Genomic DNA, 9,851 nt, shown 5'->3' on the forward strand with positions numbered 1-9,851 from the left:
CACACACACCTTAATGTGGGCGTGTCTCTGACACACACACACACCTTAATGTGGGCGTGTCTCTGACACACACACACACCTTAATGTGGGCGTGTCTCTGATACACACACACACCTTAATGTGGGCGTGTCTCTGACACACACACACACCTTAATGTGGGCGTGTCTCTGACACACACACACACCTTAATGTGGGCGTGTCACACACACCTTAATGTGGGCGTGTCTCTGACACACACACACACACACCTTAATGTGGGCGTGTGTGTTTCACTGTAGATTAGTGAGTTACTGTAAATACACTTTAACCAGCATTCACTGTCAGCAGAAGATTTTATATTCAGGGACACTGTGTGTGTGTGTGTGTGTGTGTGTGTGTGTGTGTGTGCGCGCGCGCGCGCGCGTGCGTGTGTGTGATGTGGAAAATGAATTCAATTGCAGCTTGCAAGAGGATTTGAGGATTCCCTTGTTTGATGAAATCTGGGCAGATGACGGCCAGAAGTTGGAATGGATGTTTAAGGCTGAAATATTTACTATTTTTACTAAAGGTGTCTGTACTTTACTGAGTATTTTATTTTTCTGACAGCTTTACATTTCAACACAAATATCTACTTCTCGTTACATTTTCAAAGCAGGCTCGTGACTTCAGTATAAAGCACAACAGACGAAAACATGCAACGTTTGTTTGTCTCACTCACTATTGGCTCAATTCCACCACATTTTACAGCCCTGTCTCGCCCTCTCCTCAGCTTTCCCGCTAGTGCCTGCAGAAACATCCGCGTGCGTTCCCCTTCTGTATCAAGCCAAAGAGGGTGGAAGGAAAGAGTGTGTGGTGCATGTGCTGTAATGCATTTTTGGAAACAGCCGCTAGAGGCGCTGCGGTAGCGCCAAAGCAGCACCGCCGCCATCTTGGCCCCTAAAACAACCAGCAGCAGCAGCAGCAGCAGCAGCAGCACAATGCATTTTGACCGGGAAGATGAATTTGAAGTTGAAAAATAATCTCTGTACTGCACTTTGTAGGCGGGATGTTTTACTGGATGCTGTTTTTACCATAGACAGACAGGGTTCACTAGTCTCCTTTCGGGCCAAAATGGCGGAGGCGCTGTATGTTCAAGCTAACCAACGTGAACAACTCCACTTCCTGTCACAACCTTCACAATAAAACACCCTTGACGTTTAATTGAATTATATAAAGTGCCAACGTGAAAATAATGTAGCCTATTTAAAATGACAGGCTAAACGTGTAACATGTCACATCACATCAATGATGCAATGTAATGAGGGAGATAAAGTAGATCTTATTTTAAGGATTTAAATGATTGCCTATTGAACTTTTTTGTGGACAAACCATATCAGACACAAATTATTAATCAAAGTAAAGTATTTTTTTTATATAGGCCTACATCTTAAAATGTGTTTGGAGGGGATCTTTTAAGTTTAATAGTCTGAATTATATTAATATTATGTCAGGTTCGGTATAGCTTTGCAGAAATACTTTATATACTTTTATAATTAGTAGGCTACATTTCAGAGGCTGTACTTCTTTCCCCCTTTTTTTACTTGAGTAAACAAGTTGAATCAGTACTTTTACTTTTACCAGAGTCTTTTTTACACAAGTAACTGTACTTCTACTTACGTAAAGAATGTGTGTACTTTTCCATCTCTGGCTATGTGTATTGTTGCTGTAATATTTTCTGCTGTTTCTCTTCACTGCATGGGCCTTAATGGAGACAGCAAAACATCTTTATATGGCGGAATAGTTGTTAATATGTTGATTTTGTTCCCAACACTTTGTAACTTTGTTAAGAAAAGTGAACCACAAATGTAATGCACATTGTTTTCCTCCACAGTGCTGACATGCTGATTTCAGAAATTGATTGTGTTGATGATTAAGTGACTATATGCATAGAAAGATTGAATCTTTTACCAGCATGTGATGTGAAGCCAAACATTTTTGTGCTTTAAAAAGAGCAATAAAGTAAACAATTTTAATTCGATGAATCAATAAAGTATTTCTTCTATATTAATTCCAGGTAGTGTATCTCAGGCTGTGCGTCTGGTGGTATTGTAACTTTGAGAACAAACCTGTCTTTTCTTGTGAGCTTATTGTCCTGGTGCATCGAGTTAACTCTTACATAGCAGAGAGATATTCCTCCTGCTTATTTTTCCTCCCGCCTGTAGTCCCATAACGTGACGTTGCTACTGTACTCTGATATATTCTCGTACAGCAGTCAGCGTCACACAGTGTTCGAATCCTCAATGGGTGGAAAACGCTGTTAAAAGAGCTCTCCTACCCGTATCCCACCTCCCATTTAAATCCCATACATTACAGAACAGATGGTGCAGCAGAAACTGGATCAATGTAAACACTGACAAACTGTGGATCTGTTCACAGTGAGAAGCAGAATCTGCTTACTTTGTTTCTGCACTTTATTTTCTCATTTCTAATGTTTCAGTTAAAATAATCTAGTTTGATCTACGTTCTCTCCCCTTTTAGAATCACATGGAAAAGATCACAACTAACAATGTTCTCTTTTACAAAGAAGCACTCGGGAAGTTTTAGAACATTTCTAAATGGATTTTAAGTAGCATTAGTGTTCGATTTGCCACATGCCATTTAGGTTTTTTATTTTAACATGTTGGGCAACATTTTTGGGAGATTCACCTATTTTCCATATTCCCAGTAAGATGGATGCCTTTCTCTTCCGTGTGCGTGCATTATAAAGTGTGTTGTACCCCTCCTGCTAGTTAGCTTAGCAGCTGAATTGTGCATTAGAAAGTGTGTTGTACTCCTCCTGCTAGTTAGCTTAGCAGCTGAATGGTGCATTAGAAAGTGTGTTGTACCCCTCCTGCTAGTTAGCTTAGCAGCTGAATGGTGCATTAGAAAGTGTGTTGTACCCCTCCTGCTAGTTAGCTTAGCAGCTGAATGGTGCATTAGAAAGTGTGTTGTACCCCTCCTGCTAGTTAGCTTAGCAGCTGAATGGTGCATTATAAAGTGTGTTGTACCCCTCCTGCTAGTTAGCTTAGCAGCTGAATGGTGCATTAGAAAGTGTGTTGCACCCCTCCTGCTAGTTAGCTTAGCAGCTGAATGGTGCATTAGAAAGTGTGTTGCACCCCTCCTGCTAGTTAGCTTAGCAGCTGAATGGTGCATTAGAAAATGTGTTGCACCCCTCCTGCTAGTTAGCTTAGCAGCTGAATGGTGCATTAGAAAGTGTGTTGTACCCCTCCTGCTAGTTAGCTTAGCAGCTGAATGGTGCATTAGAAAGTGTGTTGTACTCCTCCTGCTAGTTAGCTTAGCAGCTGAATGGTGCATTATAAAGTGTGTTGTACCCCTCCTGCTAGTTAGCTTAGCAGCTGAATGGTGCATTAGAAAGTGTGTTGCACTCCTCCTGCTAGTTAGCTTAGCAGCTGAATGGTGCATTATAAAGTGTGTTGCACTCCTCCTGCTAGTTAGCTTAGCAGCTGAATGGTGCATTAGAAAGTGTGTTGCACTCCTCCTGCTAGTCAGCTTAGCTGAATGGCAGTACTACACAAGCCTACTCCTGTTCAGTCACCAAAAATACACATTCCAACAGCGCCTGAAACACTCACATACAGGTGCAGGTCAATCAATTAGAATATTGTGGAAAAGTTAATCTATTTCAGCTACTCAATTCAAAAAGTGAAACTCTCATATATAGATTAATTACAGACAAAGTGAAATATTTCAAGCCTTTATTTGTTATAACTTTAATAAGTGTGGCTTACAGCTAATGAAAACCTAAAATGTGTATTTCAGAAAATTAGAATATTACATAAGACCAATCAAAGAAAGGGATTTTTTTAATACAGAAATGTCGGCAGTGGTGTATAAAGTAGCCTATTCAAAATCCATACGAGTAAAAGTATAGATACTTTACCAAAAAATGACTTGGGTAAAAGTCAAAGTAACCCATTAAAATATTACTTGAGTAAAAGTCTTAAAGTAGCTAATATTTTCTGTACTTAAGTATCAAAAGTATTTTTTTATATGTACTTAAAAGTATTGAAAGTAAATGTACAGGTAAGTCCTGTTTATAGAAAAGCAAGCGGTGGGGTGGCTGTAGCTCAGGAGGTAGAGCGGGTCGTCCACTAATCCCTTTGGTTAAAAGAGGTCGGTGGTTCAATTCCCGGCTCCTCCAGTCTGCATGTCCAAGTGTCCTTGGGCAAGATACTGAACCCCAAATTGCTCCCGTTGCATTTTGGATAAAAGCGCTATATAAATGCAGACCATTTACCAAGCAGTCCGGATTTTCAGAATTTTTAGCTTTATTGTGAGTTTGCTTGCATATCTTATAGTCTGCCATTTGAACATGACTGCAGCTTTTGGCACAAGTGCCTGTTAGGCTATCATGGTGATGAGATATCTCCATGTCAAGGGGAAATATATAATAATAATAAAATCATCATCATCATCATCATCATCATAATCACCGTCCATTTTTTTAGCCTTTATTTAAACAGGTAAAAAATCACATTGAGACCGAAGTCTCATTTACAAGTGCGACCTGTTCATACAGCAGCTCATACAACAGTTACACATGTAAAAACAGCAACAGTACAATCAACAGTCAAACCATAATAAGTTAAAAACAACATGAAACAAAGTGCTGAAGGGGGGGGGGGGGTAGAGAAATTGTTTGAGCCTTGAGAGCAGGAGCAGATCAAGGAAGCTCTCTCCAAATTACTCAACAATAATTTAAAACTTGCCAGGGGGATCAAACTGGACAGCTCAGACTCTGCTGTAGCATGTTCCAGGTGGAGGGGGATCAGACTGGACAGCTTCAGACTCTGCTGTAGTGTGTTCCAGGTGGAGGGGGATCAGACTGGACAGCTTCAGACTCTGCTGTAGTGTGTTCCAGGTGGAGGGGGATCAGACTGGACAGCTTCAGACTCTGCTGTAGCATGTTCCAGGTGGAGGGGGATCAGACTGGACAGCTTCAGACTCTGCTGTAGCGTGTTCCAGGTGGAGGGGGATCAGACTGGACAGCTTCAGACTCTGCTGTAGTGTGTTCCAGGTGGAGGGGGATCAGACTGGACAGCTTCAGACTCTGCTGTAGCGTGTTCCAGGTGGAGGGGGATCAGACTGGACAGCTTCAGACTCTGCTGTAGCGTGTTCCAGGTGGAGGGGGGTCAGACTGGACAGCTTCAGACTCTGCTGTAGCGTGTTCCAGGTGGAGGGGGATCAGACTGGACAGCTTCAGACTCTGCTGTAGCCTGTTCCAGGTGGAGGGGGATCAGACTGGACAGCTTCAGACTCTGCTGTAGTGTGTTCCAGGTGGAGGGGGATCAGACTGGACAGCTTCAGACTCTGCTGTAGCATGTTCCAGGTGGAGGGGGATCAGACTGGACAGCTTCAGACTCTGCTGTAGTGTGTTCCAGGTGGAGGGGGATCAGACTGGACAGCTTCAGACTCTGCTGTAGTGTGTTCCAGGTGGAGGGGGATCAGACTGGACAGCTTCAGACTCTGCTGTAGCGTGTTCCAGGTGGAGGGGGATCAGACTGGACAGCTTCAGACTCTGCTGTAGCGTGTTCCAGGTGGAGGGGGGTCAGACTGGACAGCTTCAGACTCTGCTGTAGCGTGTTCCAGGTGGAGGGGGATCAGACTGGACAGCTTCAGACTCTGCTGTAGCCTGTTCCAGGTGGAGGGGGATCAGACTGGACAGCTTCAGACTCTGCTGTAGTGTGTTCCAGGTGGAGGGGGATCAGACTGGACAGCTTCAGACTCTGCTGTAGCATGTTCCAGGTGGAGGGGGATCAGACTGGACAGCTTCAGACTCTGCTGTAGCCTGTTCCAGGTGGAGGGGGATCAGACTGGACAGCTTCAGACTCTGCTGTAGCATGTTCCAGGTGGAGGGGGATCAGACTGGACAGCTTCAGACTCTGCTGTAGCATGTTCCAGGTGGAGGGGGATCAAACTGGACAGCTTCAGACTCTGCTGTAGCATGTTCCAGGTGGAGGGGCATCAAACTGGACAGCTTCAGACTCTGCTGTGTGTTCCAGGTGGAGGGGGATCAGACTGGACAGCTTCAGACTCTGCTGTAGTGTGTTCCAGGTGGAGGGGGATCAAACTGGACAGCTTCAGACTCTGCTGTAGCGTGTTCCAGGTGGAGGGGGATCAGACTGGACATCTTCAGACTCTGCTGTAGCGTGTTCCAGGTGGAGGGGGATCAGACTGGACAGCTTCAGACTCTGCTGTAGCGTGTTCCAGGTGGAGGGGGATCAAACTGGACAGCTCAGACTCTGCTGTAGCATGTTCCAGGTGGAGGGGGATCAGACTGGACAGCTTCAGACTCTGCTGTAGTGTGTTCCAGGTGGAGGGGGATCAGACTGGACAGCTTCAGACTCTGCTGTAGTGTGTTCCAGGTGGAGGGGGATCAGACTGGACAGCTTCAGACTCTGCTGTAGCGTGTTCCAGGTGGAGGGGGCAGAGTAAGAGAATGCATTTTTTCCACGCTCAGTACGAACTGAGGAATAGGTGATGAAGTTTTGAATGCGTAAGCTATAGTTGGACTGTTTGCGGAGTAGATAGACAGATAAGTAAGTGGGAAACAGACCAAGGATGGATTTATAAATGAAAGTATACCAGTGCACGGTTCTGCGCATGGAGAGGGATGACCAGTTGACTAGAGAATACAGCAAGCAGTGATGTGTACAGCCAGTAATAAATCTCAGCGTGCCATGATAAACAGCATCCAGCAGATGGAGACATTTAGCAGACGCATTCATGTACAGAACATCACCATAATCCAAAAGCAGCAAGAAGGTGGCAACAACCAGTCGTCTCCTTGCATTGAAGGAGAAACAAGATTTGTTCCTAAAAAGAAGCCCAATTTCAACTTCCTTGCCAACAAATCAATATTGAGTTTAAAAGAAAGGGCATCATCAATTAAAATATTTATAAGAAGCCACAAGCTCAATAGGGGTACCCTGCACTGACATAATGCAGGGGAGAACAGCTGGCACCTTCTTAAAAGAAAAGAACATGGCTTTTGTTCATGGACATCTCCTCCATATAGCTATATGCCTGGATATTGTCACAGCCAGATCAATGTAATCACTCTAGAAATTGAAACTGACGTTACCTTTCTGAAACACGACAGTGTTATTGGGCTGTGACAAAGTAACGACAGTTACACCAGACTACCAACGGAAATACCACAATTTACTTTCAGAATAAAATGCTTCTCACCTTTGGAGAAACAAATAAAGCACTTAATATTTTATTTTGAAATCCTAAAGCGGAAAACCTATACTTTTACGTTCTGGCTGCGTGGACGCTTGACCGATTTGAAGTTTACCTCAAGAGACGCTTGGTTTCTTGTTTTCTGGTGGCATATTCCGTCATTCTGGTTCAATTGGACAGAATGTAAAGACAATTTAAAGTAATTAACCGTCGGATTTCAGCCTGTGGAAACTTGTAACATGGATTAAAAGACTTGGGAAGCACTGACGGTAAGTGATTGGCAAACGCAACTTGCAACACAGAACGAGAGAAGCACTGATTCGCTAGCCAGGCTACTGATTCGCCACAACACAAGCTGTTTGTTTATTTTATAGTAACGAGTAACGAAGATGCTTTTGGGAAATGTATCGGAGTAAAAGTATAGATTTTATTATGAACATGTAGTGGAGTAAAAGTGAAAGTTGAAAGAAAAAGAAATACTCAAGTAAAGTACAGATACTAAAAACAAATACTTAAGTACAGTCATGAAGTATTTGTACTTCGTTACTTTACACCACTGAATGTCGGCCTTCTGAAAACTATGTTCAGGTATCAATACTTGGTCGGGGCTCCTTTTGCACGAGTTTGCTGGCCAATCAAGCACAGTAATATCATGGTCATTAAAGCAGTTTGTGGTACCTTTGGCAGTGTGGGGAGGTGCCACGTCCTGCTGCAAAATTAAATCAGCATCTCCATAAATCTCTCAGCAGAAGGAAGCATGAAGTGCTCCAACATTTCCTGGTAGACGGCTGCGTTGACTTTGGACTTGAGAAAACACAGTGGACCCACACCATCAGATGACACAGCACCCCAAATCATCACAGACTGTGGAAACTTCACACTGGACTTGAAGCAACTTGGATTGTGTGCCTCTCCACTCTTCCTCCAGACTCTCAGGTCACTTTCACATATAAGCTGGTGGACTCGGTGCGATTTGGGGGGGTGAAGTTGCAACATTGTTTCATTTTTCATTTGGTCTGGTTCTCTTTCACACAGCCATTTGCCAAGTGCACCAAACTTTCTGAACAATGTCATGTGGTCGAAACGGTCACTCGTCTATTGGACAGAATGTAGAGGGGAAATCTCTCCTCTTCTGCCGCCTTGCCTGCTGAGGGCTGACAACACAACACAACAACACAAGTGAATCCGCGAAACACAACCCATAGAGAAACCACCTTTGTGCAATCTTGGGATTTCTGGTTTTACTTTGGTGTTACTATTGTAATAAACCAGCCCGGAAAGGGCTCTGACGGAGGCAAGCAACACAAATCTCAGGAGTATATAAAAATAGATAGCTTTATTATTACAGGCTTTGTACGACAGAGTAAAACACAGAGGTGATCACAGGTGAGTATCAAATACGCTTCCCAACGGTCCCTGGGGTCTATCATAAGGCAACACCACTACACACATGAAGATGAAATCACTGCAAACTGGGCCACAACAGGCCAATGATTATGCACACACAGCACACGTGAGAAACTCCAAAGGCACGGTTTACGCGTGCAATAGATGCTATAGACCAAATAAACAAACCAAATAAACAAACAAACAAACAAGATGATAAGGCTTAAAACTTAACTCGCCCGTCGGCGAGACCCCCCCCCCCCCGGGGTCTGAGCTGGGCACCGTCCGACTCCCCAGGGGATAAACGGCTGGTCGGTGGTGCTGGCAGCGCACGGCGGCGGGCCGGACGCTGGTCTAGGCTGGAGAGCGGGTGTGGTGACCGAAGTGGACTGTACGGACTCCCCGGCCCGATATCTGCTGAGAGGGAGGCAGCTGTCCTCCTCTCATGGGCACGGGACACACAAACACAGAACTCTCCAGCAACCCCAAATCACTGGCAGGCTCTGCTCTTTAACCCAGAGCCTCACCCCCACCCCACGGCTGGAGGCAATCACCCCAATCAGTCCCCAATCAGTCCTGGCACATAAACCCCCCCCCCCCCCCACACACACAGATTTACCACACTCTCCCCCTCCATGACGGAAAAACTCGTCCCCGAGTTAGGAATGGGACATGTCGTAGTCTCTGGACCATGGAGGTGGCCTCCTAGTACGGCCTGGATACGGCCCCTGACGTCCTGGGCCCTCAGAAGCCCCCCGCTCTTCAAGAGTCACTGAATGCTGTCCGGGCCTCTGGCTCCCTGAGTGTCCCCCATGGGCACCACCTATGCCCGAGTCCTGTGAAGACGATGGTTGGGGTGGTTCCCCACCCCCATGCTGATTGAAATGTCTCTGTCCTGGTCCAAACACCGGCGATGACGCAGGCCCCTCAGACACCGTGCGGGGAGCAGCAACTGCTACAGGCTGGGCCGCTCTTGGAGGCTGAGATGTTGACGCAGGCCCCAGTCGCTCCTCGCCAGCACGGCCTCCTGATGGCCCCGTCTGCCGATGATGGACCCAACTGGCACCCAGGGGCACCTCAGTTGAAGCCCCAGATGGAGAGCCTCTGCCAGGCCCGGCTGGAGCCGCCGGAGTCTCTGCAATTGAACCAGCAATGAAAGGTTTGAGTCTATTGAAGTGGATCACACATTCGGGCCCCCCTTCCTCCAATGCCAAATGATATAACACATCTGTAACCCTGTCAAGGACTTTATAAGGCCCCCT

The 9,851-nt window shown here is 45.6% G+C and overlaps 1 protein-coding gene across 1 annotated transcript in view; it reads left to right on the forward strand.

Moving 5' to 3' along the window:
- Window positions 1–9,472, forward strand: part of LOC310797407 (uncharacterized protein) — a gene marked incomplete at its 3' end in the record, with an annotated part of 69,218 nt that extends 59,746 nt beyond the window's left edge. Inside the window, exon 17 of the mRNA XM_083659776.1 lies at window positions 9,299–9,472. Within this exon, the coding sequence (XP_083515902.1) occupies window positions 9,299–9,472 (174 nt within the window). The remainder of the gene's footprint in view (window positions 1–9,298) is intronic.
- Between the last annotated feature and the right edge of the window lie 379 nt (window positions 9,473–9,851).

This window comes from Poromitra crassiceps (assembly GCF_964638095.1).
Source record: "Poromitra crassiceps genome assembly, chromosome: 23".
Classification (NCBI taxonomy): domain Eukaryota; kingdom Metazoa; phylum Chordata; class Actinopteri; order Beryciformes; family Melamphaidae; genus Poromitra; species Poromitra crassiceps.